At 56.3% G+C, this 23,094-nt stretch overlaps 1 protein-coding gene across 1 annotated transcript; it reads right to left on the minus strand.

Moving 5' to 3' along the window:
* Nucleotides 1-2,234: 2,234 nt before the first annotated feature.
* Nucleotides 2,235-21,085, minus strand: SEMA6B (semaphorin 6B). Its single transcript, XM_025365710.1, has 17 exons — nt 20,813-21,085; nt 19,265-19,414; nt 18,956-19,079; nt 18,096-18,156; nt 17,887-17,949; nt 16,933-17,034; nt 16,419-16,509; nt 15,921-16,040; nt 15,331-15,419; nt 12,569-12,786; nt 10,667-10,798; nt 9,996-10,145; nt 8,086-8,268; nt 7,850-7,996; nt 6,249-6,326; nt 6,073-6,131; nt 2,235-4,167 (listed from the first exon to the last, which is right to left on the minus strand). The coding sequence occupies exons 2-17, from the start codon at nt 19,383-19,385 to the stop codon at nt 3,242-3,244; spliced, it is 2,664 nt and encodes an 887-aa protein (XP_025221495.1). The 5' UTR covers nt 19,386-19,414; nt 20,813-21,085; the 3' UTR covers nt 2,235-3,241.
* Between the last annotated feature and the right edge of the window lie 2,009 nt (nt 21,086-23,094).

The raw sequence follows: 23,094 nt of genomic DNA on the forward strand, positions 1-23,094 counted from the left end.
TTTTTTTTTTTTTTTGAGACGGAGTCTGGCTCTGTTGCCCAGGCTGGAGTGCAGTGGCCGGATCTCAGCTCACTGCAAGCCCCGCCTCCCGGGTTCACGCCATTCTCCTGCCTCAGCCTCCCGAGTAGCTGGGAGTACAGGCGCCCGCCACCTCGCCCGGCTAATTTTTTTTTTTGTATTTTAGTAGAGACGGGGTTTCACCGTGTTAGCCAGGATGGTCTCGATCTCCTGACCTCGTGATCCGCCTGTCTCGGCCTCCCAAAGTGCTGGGATTACAGGCTTGAGCCACCGCGCCCGGCCAAAGTCATTTAAAAAATACAATTCAATAGTGAGTAAAGCCAAAAGTCTCTATGGTCCTTGGACAGTGGCTTGGGAGGAACCAAACCTGGTTCTGAATTCCAGCTCTGTCATAAACAGCTTTGCTCTGTAACCTTTGGCAAGTGACTTAACTGTTCTTGGCCTCAGTTTCCCCATCTATGAAGCTGAACTCAGATCTCTGAGGGCTCTTTCTGCCCCTTTTTCTCTTCATCTGAATCTGACATCCATGCTATTGTTTCCATTCCTCCTCATTTCCTATTAAATGCATTTGGAGGCTACAAATTTCCCTTTGAGAACAGCTTTGGCTGCATCTCCTGGACGTGGCTACAGAGTGCTTGCATTCTTGTTGAGTTCTAAATATTTACGTATGATGTGTCAGCTTTATCTGCACCTATGACTTTTTCTTTTCTTTTTTTTGAGACCGAGTCTTGCACTGTCGCCCAGGCTGGAGTGCAGTGGCACGATCTCGGCTCACTGCAACCTCCACCTCCTGGGTTCAAGCAATTCTCCTGCCTCAGCCTCCCGAGTAGCTGGGAATATAGGCACATGCTACCATGCCCAGCTAATTTTTAAATTTTTTTTTGTAGGAGAAGGCTGGTCTTGAACTGCTGGGCTCAAGGAATCCTCTCAGTCTCTCTGAGCCGTGAGCCACTGCACTCAATCTGTCTTGTACCCTGCCCTGTCCCCAGAGCCCAGCCGTTCGTAGGTCTTAATCAACATGGGCTGAGAGAAAGGAAGGCTTGTGAAATATGGTGACACAGTAACAAAATGATCCCTTAAAATGAAATCAGATCACATCCCTGCTTAAAACTCTCTGGTGACTTCTTGTCCCACTTAAAACAAAATTCATAAGGCTGGCCGGGCGTGGTGGCTCAAGCCTGTAATCCCAGCACTTTGGGAGGCCGAGGCGGGCAGATCACCTGAGGTCAGGAGTTCAAGACCAGCCTGACCAATATGACGAAACCCCGTCTCTACTAAAATTACAAAAATTAGCTAGGCATGGTGGTGGGTGCCTGTAGTCCCAGCTACTCGAGAGGCTGAGAAAGGAGAATCACATGAACCTGGGATGTGGGGGCTGCAGTGAGCCGAGATCACACCACTGCACTCCAGCCTGGGTGACAGAGCGAGACTCCGTCTCAAAAAAAAAAAAAGAAACTGGCTGCTATGCAGATGAAGACGTTCCCACACTCAGCTCCCCAGATTTGTTTTGACCCAGCCTTTTCTTTCTTTCTTTCTTTTTTTGAGATAGTCTTGCTCTGTCACCCCAGGCTGGAGTGCAGTGGTATGACCTCAGCTCACTGAAACCTCTGACTCCCAGATTCAAGCGATTCTCCTGCCTCAGTCGGCCGAGTAGCTGGGATTACAGGCACCCACCACCACACCTGGCTAATTTTTTTTTTTTTTTTTTTTTTTTAAGACGGAGTCTCGCTCTGTCACCCAGGCTGGAGTGCAGTGGCCGGATCTCAGCTCACTGCAAGCTCCGCCTCCCGGGTTCACGCCATTCTCCTGCCTCAGCCTCCGGAGTAGCTGGGACTACAGGCGCCCGCCACCTCACCCGGCTAGTTTTTTGTATTTTTTAGTAGAGACGGGGTTTCACCATGTTAGCCAGGATGGTCTCGATCTCCTGACCTCGTGATCCGTCCGTCTCGGCCTCCCAAAGTGCTGGGATTACAGGCTTGAGCCACCGCGCCCAGCCAACCTGGCTAATTTTTTCGTATTTTTAGTAGAGACAGGGTTTTGCCATGTTGGCCAGGCTGGTCTTGAACTCTTGACCTCAAGTGATCCGCCCACCTCGGCCTCCCAAAGTGCCAGGATTACAGGCCATGAGCCACCACACCTGGCCTGGGCTTGACTTTTGAGGGTGCCCTCCCACCCATGCCACCCCTAGGAGGCAGAGCAGAGCCAGAGTCATGGGGGCCGGTGGTTGTAAACAGAGTTTTATTGATGGGGAGGGGGCTGGGGGAGGCAAACTCCAGAGAGGGTGGAGGACCCAGCCGGCCACGTGGCATGCATGGTCAGCTGGAGGTCAGAGGGGGTAGGTCACAAGGGGACGGGTGGCATGGGAGTCTCTCACCACCCTGGGGCCGTATTTACAGAGGGGCCCCGCCCACCTTCACCGTCCCCCAGGCCCCAAGCCCTTTAGACAGCTGCTGCCGATGTGACTTCTGGACAGGCCCTCCCCGTGTCCCCTGCCTGAAACCCCGGCATTGTCCCCGCTTCCCTCTGCAGAGCGGGGTTCAAACTCCTAACCGGCACCTCGGAGGCCCCCGGCCTTCTGGAAGCCCCAGCGTCGGCTCAGCCAACGCCCAGGCCGCTGGAGGCACCACGATCGTCACTTGTGGACACACACCCTGCACGCGTGGCCCACCTGACACACACGCCCACAGCAGCCCTCGCTGGCACGCACACGCACGCCCACCTCCCCGGCCCCTTGCACACGAACACGGCACACACACGCACGCACACCCACACACGCCAGGGGCCTGGGTCGGGGAGGGACCTTTCCAGGGGTGGGGGAGGGCTTGAGTCTGCAGCTGTGGCCCCCCATTCCTCACCGGCGTCCAAGCCTCCCCTGCCTGCCGCCACCCCGAGAACGGAGTTGTGCAATTGGTTAGAAAACCGCAAAAGAAACCAAAACTGCAAAAGAAACCAAAACCTACGCGCATAAGGTCAACCTCAAATCCATAGCAAAGTCCTCCCGCCCACCCACCCCCAAACCGTCTCAGCGTCCTGCGGCCCCGGGTGGGGGGAGGGCGAGCTGGTTGTGCTTCCTTGTGGCGGAGGGGGCCCCCTACTCCGCGGGTGGGTCGCGGGGGGGGCTTGAGCACCCACTCGGAGTTGCCCCGGGCCCCGGCGTTCTGGCACCGTCTCTCGCTCCTGGTTCCCGTGGCTGGCACTGCCAAGGCATCGGGGGGCCCCTGGCCTAGGGCACGGGGGGCGCAGTCCTGTCCGCCCCCCCATAGGGGAGGAGGTGGGCCAAGTCTGTGCCGGGCCGGGCGTGGCAGCCGCGGTGGCGGTCCCCAGGCCGGGCCTCGCCGCTGTTGAACGTGTGGGTGCGGCGCAGGGTGGCGGCCGGAGGGGCGTGGGGGCCCGGCGGCCTCCGCAGGCTGCCCGTCGGGGGCGGGCTCCAGGGCCGCGGGAGGCCATCGGCGGCTGAGGCTGGGTCCAAGGGGCCCGTGGGCGCCGACACCACCCGCCGGCGGTCCGGGCTGGCGTGGGGGGTGAGCGGGAAGTCGCCGTGGGAGGCGCGGCCGGGCCGGGCAGCATAGAGGCGGGCGTCGGGGGTCGGCTCCCCAGGCGCGGAGGGCTGCTCGGGGGCCCGGGCGGGCGCCAGCAGTAGGAGGGAGGACGAAGCGGAGGCGGGGAGCAGGGGGTGGCCGTGGTCCCAGGCGCGGGGGCCCACGGCGTGGGGGTGCGGGTGCGGGGTGGGCAGGCGCTTCTGCGGCAGCGGCGTCTGCTCGGGCGTGGGCAGCAGCCCGGAGTCCAGGTCGTGGGGCCCGCCCTGCAGCAGCGTGGCCTTGGCCCAGCCGTTCTGCATCAGGGGCGCCAGCAGGGCCTCGGGGGGAACCCCGGCGCCGCCGCCGCCTCCGCCCCGGCCCCCGGGACCCTGCGCCCTGCGCTCGCCCAGGCGGCTGACGCTCAGCACCGCCTCGCCCGCCCCGTGTGCCAGGATGGCCTCCTTGTCCTTGCGCCGGGCCAGCTCCCGCCGCTCACGGAGGCCCACGAACCAGCCCACGCTGAAGCCGGACACCACGGCTCCCACCACGAAGGCCGCCACCGACGATGTCACCAGCAGGTTCACCGACACCAGCCCCGCGCGGTCCTCTGAGAGGCTGGCCCGCAGGAGTCCTGGCGGGGGAGCACAGGGGGGTTAGCGGGGCCGAGGGGGGGCCCGGGCACCTCTCCTACCTCCTCAGGCCCTCTGTCCTCTTTTTCATTATTTTTATTTGTTGTTGTTATTATTATTTTTGAGAGGGAGTCTCGCTCTGTCGCCTAGGCTAGAGTGCAGTGACGCGATCTCTGCTCACTGCAAGCTCCGCCTCCCGGGTTCACGCCATTCTCCTGCCTCAGCCTCCCGAGTAGCTAGGACCACAGGCGCCACCGCACCAGGCTAATTTTTTGTATTTTTAGTAGAGATGGGGTTTCATCGTGTTAGCCAAGATGGTCTCGATCTTCTGACCCCATGATCCGCCCACCTCGGCCTCCCAAAGTGCTGGGATTACAGTCGTGAGCCACCGTGCCCGGCCTTTTTTTTTTTTTTTTTTTTTTTTGAGACGGAGTCTCACTGTGTCTCCCAGGCTGGAGTGCAGTGGCGCGATCTCGGCTCACTGCAAGCTCCGCCTCCCAGGTTCACGCCATTCTCCTGCCTCAGCCTCCGAGTAGCTGGGACTACAGGCGCCCGCTACCGCGCCCGGCTAGGTTTTTTGTATTTTTAGTAGAGACGGGGTTTCACCATGTTAGCCAGGATAGTCTCGATCTCCTGACCTTGTGATCCACCCGCCTCGGCCTCCCAAAGTGCTGGGATTACAGGCTTGAGCCACCGCGCCCGGCCCTTTTTATTATTTTTTTAGATGGAGTCTTACTTTGTGTGCCAGGCTGGAGTGCAGTGGGGTGATCTCGACTCACTGCAACCTCCACCTCCCAGGTTCAAGTGATTCTCCTGCCTTAGCCTCTAGAGTAGCTGGGACTACAGGTGTGCGCCACCACGTGGACCCAGCTAATTTTTGTATTTTTAGTAGAGACAGGGTTTCACCATGTTGGCCAGGCTGGTCTCAAACTCCTGATCTCATGATCCGCCCACCTCTGCCTCCCAAAGTGCTGGGATTACAGGCATGAGCCACCTCACCTGGCCTAATTGTTTTATTTTTTAATTTTTTTGTTTTTGTTTTGAGACAGAGTCCCCCAGGCTGCAGTGCAGTGGTGCAGCTCAGTGCGACCCTGCCTCCAGATACCTCTGTTTTATTAAAGACAGGATCTCGGCCAGGCACGGTGGCTCACACCTGTAATCCCAGCATTTTGGGAGGCTAAGGCGGGCAGATCACCTGACGTCAGGAGTTTGAGACCAGCCTGGCCAACAAGTCAACTGAACCCAGGAGATGGAGGTTGCAGTGAGCTGAGATCACACCACTGTACTCTAGCCTGGGTGACAGAGTAAAACTCTGTCTCAAAAAAAAAAAAAAAAAAGACAGATTCTTGCTCTGTTGCCCAAGCTGGAGTGCAGTGGCCTGACCACAGTTCATTGCAGCCTCCACCTCCCTGGCTCAAGCGATCCTCCTGCCTCAGCCTCCCGAGTAGCTGGGACTACAGGCATGCACTGCCACGTCTGGATTATTTTTGGGTTTTTGTTTTAGAGACAGGGTTTCACTATGTTGCCCAGGGTGGTCTCGAACTCCTGACCTCAAGTGACCCTCCTGTCTTGTCCACTCAGAATGCTGGGATTATAGGCAGGAGTTGCCACCGCCTGGCCCATTCTATCCTATTGAAGTTCGTCTGTCTGCCTTCTGTTGTCTCTTCGTCCTTGTCAAAGCCTGTTTCTTGGTGTGTCTGTCTTCTGGGGTCTCTGTTCTTCCCCTATCTCCCTCCCCAATAACCTTTAGAAAGGCATGGAAAGACCTTTCCATGCTTTCTAAAGCTCTGATGGAGTCCAGTTTCCCCACCCACCTCCCGGAGGATTCGAGGGTCCTCTATCCTCCTCCCTCCCCTCCCCCATGGTAGTGGGGGAGGGGGTCTTAGCCTGCCATCCTCCCAACTCACCTGTGCAGTCCCCTAAGCCTGAGGTGCTGGCCCCGGACACGTCCTGCTCAAAGGTGGCTCTAATGGGGAGAGGAGGCACCATCAGCAGAGGCCCCTCTCACAGTCAGAGATCCAGGGGATCCTGGATCATGGGCGGGTCTGACACACCCTCCACCCACCTCCCTCTCCCACAGTACCTGGTGCCTGGGCTGAGGAAGATGCAGGAGCCATCTGGGGCCCACCCGCAGTAGGGGTCCTGACTGCCGATACAGTTCCTAGAGCAGACCAGGGACCGAATGGGACAAGTGTCCAAGTCACTCACACAGCCTCAACGGTGATGGTGACCTGTGGGCCCTGTTCCAAGCACCTGCCTCTTTATTTTTATTTTATTTAATTTATTTATTTATTTATTTTTGAGACGGAATTTCGCTCTTGTTGCCCAGGCTGGAGTGTAGTGGCAGCATCTTGGTTCACTGCAACCTCTGCCTCCCAGGTTCAAGCAATTCTGCTGCCTCAGCCTCCCAGGTAGCAGGGATTACAGGCACATACCACCATACCTGGCTAATCTTTGCATTTTTAGTAGAGTCAGGGTTTCACCAGGTTGGCCATGCTGGTCTGGAACTCCTGACCTCAGGTGATCCATCCGCCTCAGACTCCCAAAATGGTGGGATTACAGGTGCGAGCCACCATGCCTGGCGTTTTTTTAATTTTTAAATTAAAAAAAAATTTTTTTAAATTAATATTTAATTTTTTTTTAAGAGACAGGGTCATGCTCTGTCACTCAGGCTGGAGTACAGTGGCATGATCATAGTTCACTGCAGCCTCAACCTCCCAGGCTCAAGTGATCCTCCTGCCTCAGCTTTCTGAGTAGTTGGGACCACAGATGTGTGCCCCATGCCCTGCTGACTTTTTTTTTTAAGAGACAGGGTCTTACTATGCTGTGTTGCCCAGACTGGTCTCGAACTCCTGGGCTCAAGCAGCAGTCCTCCTGCCTTGGCCTTCCAAAGTGCCAGGACGACAGGCGTGAGCTAGAAGCCCAGTCCCTCCTCTTAATAGCAACTCCTGGAGTCCTTAGAACAAACTCGTGTGCAGGACACTGTTCACTCCCCATTTTACAGGTAAGTGAACTGAGGCTCCAGAAAGTAAATGTCTGCCCAAGCAGCAGAGCTGAGATGGGAGCCCAGGCCTCGTGCCAGAGGCTGTGCCCTTGGACTTGGAGCCACTGGGTCATCGTTGCAATAACGGTGGGCAGGAGGCAGGGTCCTCTGCACTGACGGCTCACACGGAGCCCAGGCGTGCGCCAGCACTGGCATGCATCCTAGCTTTCCTCCCATTTTAGAGACAGGGAAACAGCCTCCGCTGTGGTCCCTGGTTCTCCTTCCCCTGCAGTCTCCTCCTGGAGCAGCCACCAGAGGGCACCTGTAAGCACCGGAGTCACGGCCAGTCCCTCCTCTGCCTGCAACCCTACATGGCTCCCACCTCCCTTGAGGTCAAAGCCCAAGTCCTCCCTGAGGCCCACAAAGCTCTGCACAAACCGCCCCGTCCCCTCCCATCCCCTCCCCGTCCTCCCCTCCTCCCTCTCTCCCCCTTGCTCATTCTGCTGCAGCCACACCGGCCACCTCACTGTTCTTCCAACACACCAGGCGTGGTCCTGCCCCTGGGCCTTTGCATGGGCCATGCCCTCTGCCCAGCTCAATGACTAGGACGTTGTTGGGCTTTTGATTGGAACCCAGCTCTCCCTCCCTGTGCCCATCCTCCCTCATTTCCTGCCCATGGCGGGCCTGGGGTGGACACTCACTTCATGCACCCGGAGTACTGCTGGCAGCGAGCCACGGGCACTCGGACCACGCAGCGGGGGAAGGCAGCCAGCAGGCCCCCTGAAGCTGCGTCCAGCTCCAAGCTCAGCAGCCGCTGCCCTGTCTCGCCACCGCCCGGCCGTCCACACCTGGGGACAAGCAGAGTGGTGAGGCTGAGGGCAACTCAGCCCATCTCCCCTCCTGCTGGCGACCCCTCCCCGTCTTTGCCTGGACTCACCTGTCTGGCCGGTAGGTCTCAAACTCTTCCAGGAAGACACTGAGCCCAGATGTCCCTGAGGTACTGGCGTTGGGCCGGACGAGGAACTTGAGGACGGTCCCTGCCTCAGAACCCAGGAAGACAACAGTCTGGTTGCCCCAGGGGCCGGCTCCCACGTCCACAGCCACTCGAGTCAGCTGGTGCCTGGGGGACAGGGCAGGGGAGGGTCAGGCTGGCCCCATATCCCCCAGGGGTCCTCCGGCCACCACCTGCCACCAACACGGGCCTGGGCATGGTTACACGGGTGCATACAGTGACACACCACGTGACAGCAACAAATGCGTGTGTGCATGGATGCCGGAGACATGGGTGATCACACAGGCACGTGGGTACACTCGCCAGAAACATAACCCCAAACCAGACTCTACTTGGCCCTGTCGCTTCTGTTGAGACACAGTCTCGTTCTGTCGCCCAGGCTGGAGTGCAGTGGCACAATCTCAGCTCACCGCAACCTCCGCCTCCCAGGTTCAAGCGATTCTCTTACCTCAGCCTCCTGAGTAGCGGGGACTATAGGTGCGTGCCATCACGCCTGGCCAATTTTTGTTTTGTTTTGTTTTGTTTTTTTGAGACAGAGTCTCGCTCTGTCGCCCAGGCTGTAGTGCAGTGACGCGATCTCAGCTCACTGCATCCTCTGCCTCCTGGGTTCAAGCGATTCTCCCGCCTCAGCCTCCCAAGTAGCTGGGACTACAGGCGCCCGCCACCACACCCAGCTGATTATTTTTGTATTTTTAGTAGAGACAGGGTTTCACCATTTGGCCAGGCTGGTTTCAAACTCCTGACCTCAAGTGATCTTCCCACCTCGGCCTCCCAAAGTGCTGGGATTACAGGCGTGGGCCACTGTGCCCGGCCCCCCTTTCTCCTGATGTGTACGTGTACCTGTGTACCTTTTAGTCTCTTTCTCTCTCTGTCTCTCTTCCCTGTCTCTGTCTCTTTGGGTATCTGTCTGTCTCTGATTGTCTCTCTCCTTGTCTCTGTCTCTCTCCTCCTTTGTTCTCCTAGTGTGCGTCTGTTTGTTGTCTACCTCTTTTTTTTTTTTTTTTTTTTTTGAGACGTAGTCTCCCTCTGGCCCAAGGTTGGAGTGCAGTGGCATGATCTTGGCTCACTGCAACCTCTGCCTCCTGGGTTCAAGTGATTCTCCTGTCTCAGCCTCCCAAGTAGCTGGGACTACAGGCACCTGCCACCACGCCTGGCTAATTTTTGTATTTTAAGTAGAGACGAGGTTTCTCCATGTTGGCCAGGGTGGTCTCAAACTCCTGGCCTTAGGTGATCTGGCCGCCTCGGCCTCCCAAAGTGCTGGGATTACAAGCATGAGCCACTGTGCCTGGCACCCTGCCTGTCACCTCTTCATCCCTCTCTGTGTCTCTCTTTATTCTCTTTTTTTTTTTTTTTTTTTTTGAGACGGAGTCTCGCTCTGTCGCCCAGGCTGGAGGGCAGTGGCCGGATCTCAGCTCACTGCAAGCTCCGCCTCCCGGGTTCACGCCATTCTCCTGCCTCAGCCTCCCGAGCAGCTGGGACTACAGGCGCCCGCCACCTCGCCCGGCTAGTTTTTTTGTATTTTTTAAGTAGAGACGGGGTTTCACCGGGTTAGCAAGGATGGTCTCGATCTCCTGACCTCGTGATCCGCCCGTCTCGGCCTCCCAAAGCGCTGGGATTACAGGCTTGAGCCACCGCGCCCGGCCTCTTTATTCTCTATCTCTCTCCTAGTGTCGCTCCATCTTTCCCTTTCTGTCTCTCTGTGTCTCTCTCTGTCTCCAGCTCTCTGGGCAGCGCCGGCAGCCATGGGCTCAGCTGTGTTGAGCATCTGCATCCTCTCACCCTCAGTCTACCCCATCCTCTCTCCCCTCACCACACCGTGCCCCTCCAGGACTGACCTCATCAGGGTCCGCACGATCCAGGGCGCGTGGCCCAGCGAGGGCACCGCCTCGTCCATCAGAGGGTGGGTCTTGACAAAGTTTAGGATGTCGTCCGGCAGGGCGCTGGAAGCATTGTACTGCATCCCGGGGGCTGCGCAGCACCCAGGCCTGGGGGTGGCAGGGGTGTGGTCAGGACGAACATAAAGGTCCTCATAAAGGGGCCTGGTTCACCAGGGGTACCCATTGCTTTGCCCAACGGCCCTCAGTTTTTTGGTTTTTTTTTGAGATGGAATCTCAATCTGTCGCCCAGGCTGGAGTGCTTTGGCTCACTGCAACCTCCACCTCCTGGGTTCAAGTGATTCTCCTCCTCAGCCACCCGAGTGGCTGGGATTACAGGCATAGTGCCACCACGCCCAGCTAATTTTTGTATTTTTAGTATAGACAGGGTTTCGCCACGTTGGTCAGGCTGGTCTGAAACCCTTAACCTCAGGTGATCCGCCCACCTCAGCCTCCCAGAGTGCTGGGATTACAGGCATGAGCCACCGCGCCCAGCCTCAGTTTTTCCCATCTGCATAATGGGTACAGCTGAACTCAGCATCAGCTAAATAACCACCTAGAAGCCTCAGTCCCCGGCCCTGGGGATCAGGACCTCATCTGGGCACGTGACTCAGGATGGGGGGGATTCTCACCGGGGTCGAGGCACCTGATCCTCCGGCACCGGCGTCCAGATGGACTCGGGGGACTTCTGTTCTCGGAAGCGGCCTTCAAACACAGCCGCCACCTGTGTCATGTCAAAGGCGCAGACAGCCGAGCCAGGGATGCTGAGGGGTTGGGATGAAAGAATTTGGTGAGCCCGGTGGGAGGCCCCATCTCAGACAATCACATGCAGGAGCCTCTGTCTGCAGGATCCAGCGAATCTTCAGTCTTCCTGCGCCAGAGAGATCCCGTGTCCCTCCCGCATCTGTCAAATGCAGCTGTTCCTCCTAAGTAACATCTCAGATTGGACCACAGTTCAGGGTCTACGAGGCCGCCCCCTGTCCAGGCCCCCATCCCTATTTAATTGGATGTCCTGCCTCCCCACTGCCACTGTTAGAACCCATTCCCCAGCAGGCTTTTTCTTTTTTTGAGACCCAGTCTTGCTCTGTCGTCCAGGCTGGAGTGCAGTGGCGTGATCTCAGGTCACTGTAACCTACACCACCCGGGTTCAAGCAATTCTCCTGCCTCAGCCTCCCGAGTAGCTGGAATTACAGGTGCCTGCCACCACACCCAGCCAATTTTGTATTTTTAGTAGAGACGGGGTTTCACCATGTTGGCCAGGCCGGTTTCAAACTCCTGACCTCAAGTGATCTGCCCTCCTCAGCCTCTCAAAGTGCTGGGATTACAGGCATGAGCCACTGTGCCCGGCCCACAAGCAGGCTTTATAAAAACGCAAATCTGGGCCGGGTACGGTGGCCCACGTCTGTAATTCCAGCACTTTGGGAGGTCAAGGAGGGTGGATCACGAGGTCAGGAGTTTGAGACCAGCCTGACCAAAGTGGAGAAACCCCGTCTCTACTAAAAATACAAAATAAGCCGGGCATGGTGGCACGCGCCAGTAATCCCAGCTACTCAGGAGGCTGAGGCAGGAGAATTGCTTGAACTGGGGAGGCAGAGGTTGTGGTGAGCCAAGATCGTGCCACTGCACTCCAGCCTGGGCAACAAGAGTGAAACTCCGTCTCAAAAAAAAAAAAACCAAACCGCCGGGTGCAGTGGCTCATGCCTGTAATCCCAGCACTTTGGGAGGTCGAGGCGGGTGGATCACAAGGTTAGGAGTTCAAGACCAGCCTGGCCAAGATGGTGAAACCCCATCTCTACTAAAAATACAAAAAAAGTTAGCCAGGAGTGGTGGTAGGTGCCTGTAATCCCAGCCACTTGGGAGGCTGAGGCAGAGAAATGCTTGAATCCGGGAGGCGGAGGTTGCAGTGAGCCGAGATAGTGCCACTGCACTCCAGCCTGGGCGACAGAGCGAGACTCATCTCAAAAACAAACAAACAAACAAAAATGCAAATCTGATCTCATCCCTCTTGCTCTTCACTCTTCCATGACTCCCAGTGCTCTCAGGAAAAAGTCCAGGTTTCTGCCTGCAGCTCACAAGGCCTTGCCTGATCCATCCCATCACTTCCCTGCCCTCGTGTTGTCCATTCTCCCCTGGTTCGCTTCCCACACAGGCCCTCTCGAAATCTTAAATATACCGAACTCACTGCAGCCTCAGGACCTTTGCATGTGCTGTTTCTCCAACTTTGAACACCCTTCCCTCTTCCTCCATCTCACACCTGAAGCCTAGCTCCAATGTCCCCTCCTCCAGGAAGCCCTCCCTGCTCCTCTCCCCAAAGGCAGAGGATGAGGATATCTCTGGCCCAGTTCTGACCAAAGGGACTTAGAGGGTCATTGTCAGCTTGTCTCACCCCAGCCTGGGGCCGACGCCTCTCAGGGGTCTAATCCAGTGGTGCCCAACCTAGGACCCTGGGCATATCTGAGGAGTGAATGAATGCAAGCCCTCTCTACCCATGCCTACCAAATGCTCCCAGTTCGCTCCCATTGGTGGGCGCTGACCTGTTGCTGGGCGTGGAAAACACAGCCAGGACCACGGGCCGGCCCCCGAGGCTGACCACGCCTGTGACAGCCTGCAGCACGTTGAAGTAGAAGTGGGAGTCCCCGGGCACAGAGCAGTTGAGCCGCGCCTTCAGGAAGGACGTCCACTGCTTCTCCAGCACACGGGGGGAGCCTCCCACATCGTTCTTGCACACTCGGGCCACGCGGGACACCACCACCTGGGCGTGACAGTGGACAGATGGAGGCCTGAGCTCTGTGTCCCAGGAAGGCCTGCTCACAGGCTGTACCACCCACCACCCAAGCCGGGATGGAGGAGTCTGACCCTGGCTCTGGTGGGACCCTGGCCAGTCACCGTTCCTCTCTGGGCACCGGCTTCCCTTGCAGAAATCCCCAGTGGGAATGTCAGTGATGATAATAGCAACAGTGACAACCGTAATCATCACTGCTTCCGTGAAGAAATGTTTTATTCTCACATCTCTTACACTCTTTCTGAGGGCTGCCTACTGATATCCTCCCATCGTACATATGGGGAAACTGATAAGAGGCACGGATAAAAGGAAGTGACTGGCCAAGGTCACAATAGTAGTTAGTGGCAGTCTGTGCACTTCAGTACTGCCTGGTTCCCTGGATGGATGGATGAGTGGATGAATAGATGGATGGATGATTACAATAGAGGGATGAGTGGGTGGATGGATAAATGAATACATCTGAAAAAGGATGATAGATAATGGAGGAGATGATGACAGAGGACAAGGTAATTAGGCAGTTGGTAGATAAGTAGATGGATGGGTGGGTGGATGGATGAACAGATGGATGGAGAGAAAGCTAGGTGAATGGATGGACAGATGCATGGATAGGTGAATAAGTGCATGAATGAATGGATGGATAAGTGGGTGGATGGATGGATGGATGGATGGATGGATGGGTGGGTGGATGGAAGGAAGGAAGGAAGGAAGGATGGGTGAGTCGGGTGAGTGGATGGTTGGATCAGTGAGTGGGTGGACGGATGGATGGATGTGTAGGTGGATGGGCAGATAAATGGATGGATAGATGGGTGGGTGCATAGATGATGAGTGTGTGGATGAGATGGATGGATGCATGGGATGGAAGGGTGGATGGATGAATGGATGGTGGATGGATTGGCAGATGGATGGACAGATGAATGATGGATGGATGGATGGGTGGTTGGATAGGTAGATGGATGAATGGATGGGTGGATGGATGGATGGATGAATGATGGATGGATGGATGGATGGATGGATGTGTGGATGGATGGATGGAAGGATGGATGGATTGGTGAGTTGGGTGGGTGGATGGTTGGATGGGTGAATGGATGGATGGATGGATGGATGGATGGATGTGTAGGTGGATGGGCAGATAAATGGATGAATAGATGGGTGGGTGCATAGATGATGAGTGGGTGGATGAGATGGATGCATGGATGGGATGGAAGGGTGGATGGATGGGATGGAAGGGTGGATGGATGGGATGGAAGGGTGGATGGATGAATGGATGGCTGGATGGATTGGCGGATGGATGGATGTGTGGATGGATGGATTGGTGAGTTGGGTGGGTGGATGGTAGGATGGGTGGGTGGGTGGATGGTAGGATGCGTGAGTGGGTGGATGGATGGATGGATGGGTGAGTGGGTGGATGGATGGATGGATGGATGGATGGGATGGAAGGGTGGATGGATGAATGGATGGCTGGATGGATTGGCGGATGGATGGATGTGTGGATGGATGGATGGATGGATGAATGGGTGAGTTGGGTGGGTGGATGGTTGGATGTGTGAGTGGATGATGGTTGGATGGATGGATGGATTGGTGAGTTGGGTGGGTGGATGGTTGGATGGGTGAGTGGATGGATGGATGGATGGATGGATGGATGGATGGATGGGTGGGTGGGTAGATGGGCAGATAAATGGATGGATAGATAAGTGGGTGCATAGATGATGAGTGGGTGGATGAGATGGATCGATGCATGGGATGGAAGGGTGGATGGACGAATGGATAGGTGGATGGATTGGCAGATGGATGGATAGATGAATGATGGATGGATGGGTGGCTGGACAGGTAGATGGATGAATGGATGGGTGGATGGATTGGTGGATGGATGGGATGGAGGGATGGAGGGATGGATGGATGGATGGGTAGATAAATGGATGGATGGGTGGGTGCATGGATGGGTGGATGGGATGGACGGATGGATGAATGGATTGGCAGATGGATGGATAGATGATGGATAGATGGACGGACTGAGGGATGGACTCATGGACGGATAGGATGGAAGGATGGTTGGATGAACTGATGGGTGGATGGATGCGTGGACAGATGGATGAGTGCATGGATGGATGGATGGGTAGTGGGTGGATGAGTAGATGGATTAATGGATTGATGAAAGTGTGGGTGGGCTGAAAAACAGGCAGATGGGTAAGTGGGAGGGTGAGCAGGTAGACGGATGGACAGGGGATGAAGGATGGATAAGTGATTGTGGCTGGGTGGGTGGACAGGTGAACAGCAACAGCACCAGGTGTATCTGACTTCCAACTCAAGTCCGTCGTCAGGACTGAGTGCTCCACGGCTGCTCTGTAGATGCCTTCAGGCTCGGGGCCTGATCATGGCTGGAAGGGAGGCCCTGGGAACCAGAAATGGAGGGCAGGACCCTCTTGCCCCATGTAGGCATTCATGGATCCCCCTCTGCCCCCTCTACTTTGCATGATCACAGCCTCTCAACTCCATGCCCCACTGCACTGGCCTCACCTTCTCCAGGTAGTTAAACTCCATCGCGATCTCCCGGAAGAAGAAGTAGACGTGGCTGCCCCACTCCACCGCATGGACAAAGTAAGGCTCTGCAGGAGAGGAGGGGTCAGAACTCAGCCCCTGACATGACAAAGGGGATTTCTGGGGCTAAGAACTCACTGGCTTTTATGGTGAAGGGGGGACCTAGGCTGGTTACCCAGGCAAAATGAAACAGACTCAAAGTTTGGTTTTTTGCAGGGGAAGGGAGGTCAGAAGAGCCTAAAATCGCTGTGTCTCTTGCTGCAAATGGCAACATCAACTATTTTTTGTTATCTTCCTCCCTCATGCGTTGAAGAGCTGAGTCTTGCTGTATCTTTTCTGTGGTTCCATTTTGGGCTTCTAAGCCACCCACTTCCAGCAGGTTCTACTTTAGATCCAACTAAACTTGTTCCTCTAGCTTTCCAGCCTTCAAAAAGGCCAACAGATTCCAAAGATGTGGTGGAAATCCTCCCACCAAGCTCCTCTGGGACTCTTATTCTGGTGGGGGGACTTGATAAATGTCAGGTTCTGGGCCCTGCCAGGTCTAGGCCCACTGCTCTTCCTGGTCTCACCTTTGAACCACTTGGAGTCGTGTTTCACGGTGCGCAGGGTGGGCCTGTCCCCGAGGCTGCGGTAGATGACAGCATCAATGGCTAGGAAGTCGGTAACAGTAGCTGTGAAGAGCATCCCGTCTGGATGGGGTGGGTGGGGAAGGCAGGCAAGAGATGAGACCGCAGAGGCCAGGGGATGGGTTGGTTGAAACTCGATTTTCTGAGACTGAATCCTGAGCCTAGGGGAGCCCCTGTCTCCAGGCTGAGCCCTGATCCCATCCCAGCCCCACCTCTATCCAAGCCCTGACCTTAACTGAGCCCCTGACCCTGGCTAAGCCCCGAGCCCTGCTGAGCCTCAATCCCAGCTGAGCCCCAAACCTGGGCTAAGAGTCTGCCCACGTCACAGCTGGGATGAGTGGCCATCCAGCTGCCTTCTAAATGACCCAGACGCTGGAGTAGAAAATGCTAGGTCTTGCCTCTGGCTGGGGCTGATCAGATGGAGGTTGGGGGGGTACTTACCAGAGAAGAGGGCAACATTGGCGTGCTTGGGGTCGTACGGGCAGCGGGCCATACCACTGATGCTGTCTCCCACGGGCTGCAGGGTGTCTATCTGCAGGGACCATGGGGGCTGAGTGACAGATCTCCTGACCCCGCCTAGCAGCCCCTGGCTCCCTCAGCCCCCCACTCTAGGGGGAATCCTGGTCCACCATGGATTACTGTGTGACCTTGGCCACTCACTTAATCTCTCAGGGTCTCAGTTTACTGATCTGTAAATGGGTTTAAGAGTCGATCTCTAGTTAGACCTGCAACTGGCTCATTGTCTAAGTAGCTATGGCTTCCCTGGCACCCTGTACAGGCCTCGTTTGGACAGCGGTGACTCCTCTTGAGCTCAGGGGCAGGAGGCAGGGAGAGTATATCCAGGAAGGCTTCCTGGAGGAGGTGACATGGCCTGGGGAAAAGTCATGGCCAGCAGAGGTCGGGCGAGCAGAGGCCTGGAGGTTGGACCTGGGGCGCAGGGAGTCTTAAGACTCACGCTGTAGTTGGCGCACACCGGGTTGAAGGCGTTGGAACCGCACACAAAGAGCGTGGACTCGTCCCGAAGGAGCAGCACCTTTACAAAGTTTCGACACTCGCCCTGGGGTGGGGACAGGAGGAAGTGGGGAGCGCGATGTGGGCGTGCTCATGGTCACAGGCGTGGCCAGAACCTGAGCTTTGTGGGTGGAGGGCCGGTCTGTGGTGTGCATGGCCAAGTCTGGGGCCCTCCTTGGGGTCAAGGCAGAGGCTGAACCTAGGACTGGCTGGGGACACAGTGCGGCCCAGACAGGGTAACACTTTGTATCAGCAGTGCAGGCAAAGCCAGGATTGTGGGCATGTTCAGACTGTGGGCATAACCATGGCAACAGCAGAGTCCCAACCTGGGATGGAGGAGGAGAAGGATCCGCCCTGGGTGTGGTCGGGGCCAACTGGGGTGGGGCATGGGCGTGACCAGAACTAACTGGGGCGTGGTGGGCATGGTTATGGCTGATTGGGGCCAGGTTGGGAGCATGGCCAGAGATGGTGGGGTGGGCATGGCCTGGGCTTATTGGGGCGGGCCAGGGGCGGGTTGGGGCGGGCAGGGCTGATAGGGTAGGGGTGGGGAGGGGGACGTGATCGATTGGGTGGGGTATGAGCGATTGGGTGGGGTGTGAGCATGGCCTGGGCTTGTTGGAACGAGAATGGGGGTAGGACTGACTGGGGCAGAGGTGTGGGCGTAGCCAGAACTATTTGGGGCGTGGTTATGGCTAATTGTGGCTAGGTTGGGGGCCGGGCTAGGACCAATTGAGTGGGGACGTGGCCGTGGCCATGGTTGTTTGGGGATGTGGCCAGGGCTGGCGGTTGGGCGTGGCCAGGGCTGGTGGAGTGGGCGTGGCCTGGCCTGATTGGGGCGGGGCATGGGTAATGACAGGGCTGATTTGCGGGGGCCGGGACCCAACCAGGGCTCACTCACCTCCTGTTTGCCCTTCATCCGACACACGTTTATGTCGCTGGGATTCGATCTCCAGGTCAGCTTCTGCAGACAGAGAGCTGGTGAGGGGGTATCGGGTCCCAGCAGCCCTAAGTGACCCCGTCATGCACGGCCGAATTCACCCAGCCCTGCGGTGCAGTGCCAAGCCCCCCCGCCCTACCCCTCCACTCCCACCTGCACCCCTTCCTCACCCTCTGGTACCGCAGCTCCGTGGACGTGGGGGGCTCCAGCTCTACCCTGTAGAGGTTGTCCCTGGGGGAGGGGCATAGTTAGTGAGACATGGGGGCTCCACCGCTCTCTCCCATTCCATCCTTCCCACTGCCAATGTGGCGTGCACACGGGGGCACGCAGGCACATGCCAACGTCTCTGACACCAGCAACTCCAGCGCAGACCACACCCCTCCTAAGGGCCCCAGCAGGACTTCATACCCTGCCCTCCACCTCCTGCCCGACACGCCCCACGGGCTGCCCCCAACACCTCGTCCCATGGCCTTAGGCCAGGTGCCCCATTCGGCGCCTCCCAGGCACCCACCAGTGTCTCCCCGGTCACACCCATGCCGAGGAAGTCGCCCTGCTCAACATCATTGGTGACCTTGTGTGGTTAAGCCCAGTGGTCACTTCTCCATCCTCCTCATTCTCTCCAAAGCATCTGATCTGTCCGGCATCTCTCCTTCCTGGGTTGCCCATCCCTAGAAGCCCCGTAATCTCACACTCGCTTCTCCCCACGACAGCTTCCACCTGGTCCAGCCTCATCATAGCCAGCCTGGAAAGCCCAGTCCCCTCCACCCTGGTCCCCTGGCTTCCATTCTCGCCCCCTCCCAGAAGCAGCCACCAGAGGGCGCGTGTGAGCACCTGAGTCAGGTCCAGTCCTCCTCTACCTACAACCCTCCGTGGCTCCCACCTTCCTCCGGGTCAAAGCCTAAGTCCTCCCAATGACCCAACAGGCTCTGCACGATTTGTCCCGTCCCCTCCCTGCACTCCCCTCCTCTCTCTCTCCCCTTCGCTCATTCTGCTCCAGTCACACAGGCCTCCTCGCTGTCCCCAGCAATACCTGTCGCCAATGAACAGCGTCCTGTTGACTCGCAGGACTCGCTGGATGTTGAGGTCCTCAGCACCTTCTGCGGGGGCGAGGCGTCCGGGTCCGCTGCCCACAAACACGGGATAGTGGTTCAGGTCTGAGTGAGGGGATGGAGAGGGGTGTGAGCAAGGGCTGGGGGTGAAGAGAGGGCGGCTCGAGGTCACGCCCCTTCTAGGGGTGTCTCCTGAACTGGTTGAGTCCCCCAGTGGGGGCAGCAGACCCAACCGGGAACCCAGACACTCCCACGGGACTCCACCCCCCGCAAGATACCCCCAGACTCACAGTCCCTGGGGGCCACGCTGAGCGGTGGCGGCTCCTCAGGAAAGAGGCCGTGGGCGCCCCCCAGTAGCAGCAGCAGAAGTAGCAGGGCCGGGCGGGGAGGGGACGCTTGCGGGGTCTGCATGGCGAGGGCGAGGCGACAGGAGGTGACGCCTGCGGGTGAGGGGCGGCGAGGTGAGCGGCCTGCAGTCCGACTCGCGGCCACAAGAGGGCACGCGAGAGCCTCAGCCGCTCCTTCAAATCCCAGAAAAATTGCCCCCGGGGATAATAATTAATAATAACAATAGTGGCAATAATAATAATAATACACAGCACTGATTTAATTATCAGAACAGCTTTATGGTCACGTGTGCGTGAAAGCCCAGGAAACGACTTCAAACAAAAATGCATTCAGTAGGCCGGGCGCGGTGGCTCAAGCCTGTAATCCCAGCACTTTGGGAGGCCGAGACGGGCGGATCAAGAGGTCAGGAGATCGAGACCATCCTGGCTAACACGGTGAAACCCCGTCTCTACTAAAAAATACAAAAAACTAGCCGGGCGCAGTGGCGGGCGCCTGTAGTCCCAGCTACTCGGGAGGCTGAGGCAGGAGAATGGCGGGAACCCGGGAGGCGGAGCTTGCAGTGAGCTGAGATCCGGCCACTGCACTCCAGCCTGGGCGGCAGAGCGAGACTCCGTCTCAAAAAAAAAAAAAAAAAAAAAAAAAAAAAAAAAAAAAAAAAAAAAAATGCATTCAGTAATTAAAAACTAATAATAATAATTATAATAGATACGAATATCCTAAAACACACATTTAAAAATGCAATCTCAAAATACACGCATAAAAATCCTTCGAATTAAAACACAAAAATATTAAACTCAAAGGCAAAAAAAAAAAAGTCAAAGACAGTTGGAATTTTATAAGCCACAAGCTGGCTGTGTGCAGTGGCTCACGCCTGTAATCCCAACACTTTGGGAGGCCGAGGTGGGAGGATCGCCTGAGGTCAGGAGTTCAAGACAAGCCTGCCTAACATAGCGAAACCCCGTCTCTACAAAAAAAAATACAAAAATTAGCCTGGCGTGGTGGCATATGCCTGTAATCCCTGCTACTGGGGAGCTGAGGCAGGAGAATCCCTTGAACCCAGGAGGTGGAGGTTGCAGTGAGCCAAGATCGCACCATTGCATTCCAGCCTGGGCAACAAAGCAAGATTCCATCCAAAAAAAAAAAAAACCAAAAACAAACAAACAAAAAAATGCCACAAGCTGGGAATGACAGTACTACATAACTACAGAGTCACAGACTATTCCCCATGCCAAGGGCCTCTGTGACCCTGGAGGTCTGACCTCCTTCTCAAGTCCAGCCTTTTCGTCCTCCTCTTGCATACCTCCATGACAGGCGCCTCACTACCTCTCAAGGGGGCCTGCTTCTCACTCCCATTCAAGGTAATTTTGCAGAAACTTCTAGGTGTGTGGAGTGGAGGCCCTCTCCCACCCAGGTAATGACATGGAAGCAGAATTCAACCTCTGAGCCCCCGCCCTCCATGCCTGAAGGTCTCAGTTCAGGGCACCCCCTACCAGAAAGGGGTACAGTCCAGGTCCCGGAGCCCCGAATGAGAAGCTCAGCAGCCTCGTCCTTCTGGGAAGTACTGGGCAAGCTCCGTGCCCATTTCCCTGTCTGAGCAGCAGGGGTATCCCCCAGCCCTGCCCCAGCTTTGTGGCTCAGGGATTCTGAGCCCCCAGAGGTGAAGGTGATTCGAGACGATCGGCCCTGGAGTGCCTGCCTCCTCCAAAAACAGGAAGACCTTGCATAGAGCGGCAGGGCTTCCTCTCCACGACCCTGAGCTTCCAGGATTTGTGACTCAGCGAGCACCCGGATTCCACGTGTGTTCAGGGCATGGCCCTGTTTCCTTCAGAGTTTCCTTCCCTGGCTCCTCCCCTACTCTACAGCCTCCTGTGGCTCCCAGGAACTCCTGAGTCCAGGCCCCAGCCTCTCCCTGGGATTCAAGGCTCCTGACCTCAGACTCCCCTTCGGCCTCCCCTCCCCTCATATCACGGGCTCTTCTAGCCCCTACCCCAGAACCTACCGAAGAGCCATGTCTGCCCTGTGCCTTTAAAAAAAAAATGGCGGCCGGGCGCGGTGGCTCACGCCTGTAATCCCAGCACTTTGGGAGGCCGAGGCAGGCGGATCACGAGGTTAGGAGATCGAGACCATCCTGGCTAACACGGTGAAACCCAGGCTGAGGCAGGAGAATGGCGTAAACCCGGGAGGCGGAGCTTGCAGTGAGCCGAGATCCGGCCACTGCGCTGCAGCCTGGGCGACAGAGCAAGACTCCGTTTCAAAAATAAAAATAAATAAATAAATAAATAAATAAAATTTAAAAATAAAAAAAATTTTTAAAAATGGCTAAAATACATATAACATAAAAATTGTCCTCTTAACCATTTTCATTTAATTATTATTATTATTATTTGAGACAGAGTATTGCTGTGTCGCCCAGGCTGGAGTGCAGTGGTGCCATCTCGGCTCACTGTAGCCTCTGCCTCCCGAGTTCAAGCGATTCTCACGCCTCAGCCTCCCGAGTAGCTGGGATCACAAGCGCCCGCCACCATGCCCGCCTAATTTTTGTATTTTTAGTAGAGACGGTGTTTTGCCATATTGGTCAGGCTGCTCTTGAACTCCTGACCTCAGGTGATCCGCCCACCTCGGCCTCCCAAAGTGCTGGGATTACAGTTGTGAGCCACCGCACCCGGCCGCCCTTAACCATTTTTAAGTACACACAGTTCACTGGCATTAAGAACATCCACATAATTGTGCAACCATCACCACCAGCATCTCCAGAACTTTCTCAGCTTCCCAAACTGAAATTCTGTCCCCATGAAACACCCACTCCTCACCCCCCGACACCTCCCATGCCACTGTCTCTGTGAACCTGATGACTCTAGGGACTTCCTAGAATTAGAATCACACAGTGTTTGTCCTTTCGTGTCTGGCTTCTCTCACTGAGCGTGATTGCCTCAAAATGCATCCACACTGTGACCTGTGTCAGGGTTTCCTTCCCTTTTTTTTTTTTTTGAGACAGAGCAAAGCTCTGTCTCCCAGGCCGGAGTGCAGTGGTGCGATCTCAGCTCACTGCAACCCCCACCTCCCGGGTTCAAGCGATCCTCCCGCCTCAGCCTCCTGAGTACCTGAGACCACAGGCACGTGCCACCATGCCCAGCTAATTTTTGTATTTTTTTTTTTTGTATTTTTTTAGTAGAGACGGGGTTTCACCGTGACAGCCAGGATGGTCTCGATCTCCTGACCTCGTGATCCGCCCGTCTCGGCCTCCCAAAGTGCTGGGATTACAGGCTTGAGCCACCGCGCCCGGCAATTTTTGTATTTTTAGTACGGACAGAGTTTCATCATGTTGGCCAGGCTGATGTCGAACTCCTGACCTCAGGTGATCCACCCGCCTTGTCCTCCCAAAGTGCTAGGATTACAGGTATGAGCCACCACACCTGGCCACCTTCTGGTTTTTTGACAGTAGCCATCCTAATGGGTGTGACATGGTGTGCCCTTCATCTTGTGTTTTATCAGATAATATTTAATTATAGAAACTGTTTCTTTAAACATTGTTTTAAGAGACAGGGTCTGGCTCTGTTGCCCAGGCTGGAGTACAGTAGTACAATCACCACTCACGACAGCCTTGAACTTCCGGGCTCAAGCGATCCTCCTGCCTCAACCTCCCAAGGAGCTGGGACCACAGGTGTGCACCACCATGCCTGGCTTTTTTTTGCGGGGGGGTGGGGAGTGGGGGGAGGTGGACAGAGTCTCGCTCTGTCGCCCGCCCAGGCTGGGTGCAGTGGTGTGATCTCGG

Source organism: Theropithecus gelada, chromosome 19 (genome assembly GCF_003255815.1).
Source record: "Theropithecus gelada isolate Dixy chromosome 19, Tgel_1.0, whole genome shotgun sequence".
Classification (NCBI taxonomy): domain Eukaryota; kingdom Metazoa; phylum Chordata; class Mammalia; order Primates; family Cercopithecidae; genus Theropithecus; species Theropithecus gelada.

Bases quoted from the DNA above. Each gene is read 5' to 3' on its own strand.
- SEMA6B (XM_025365710.1), bottom strand. From the start codon at position 19,385: ATGCAGACCCCGCAAGCGTCCCCTCCCCGCCCGGCCCTGCTACTTCTG. The intron at 7,997-8,085 runs GTGAGTCCAGGC...GCTTGTCCCCAG, and splicing joins GAGACCTACCGGCCAGACAG to GTGTGGACGGCCGGGCGGTG. The intron at 4,168-6,072 runs GTGAGTTGGGAG...CTCCCCCGCCAG, and splicing joins AGGCTTAGGGGACTGCACAG to GACTCCTGCGGGCCAGCCTC.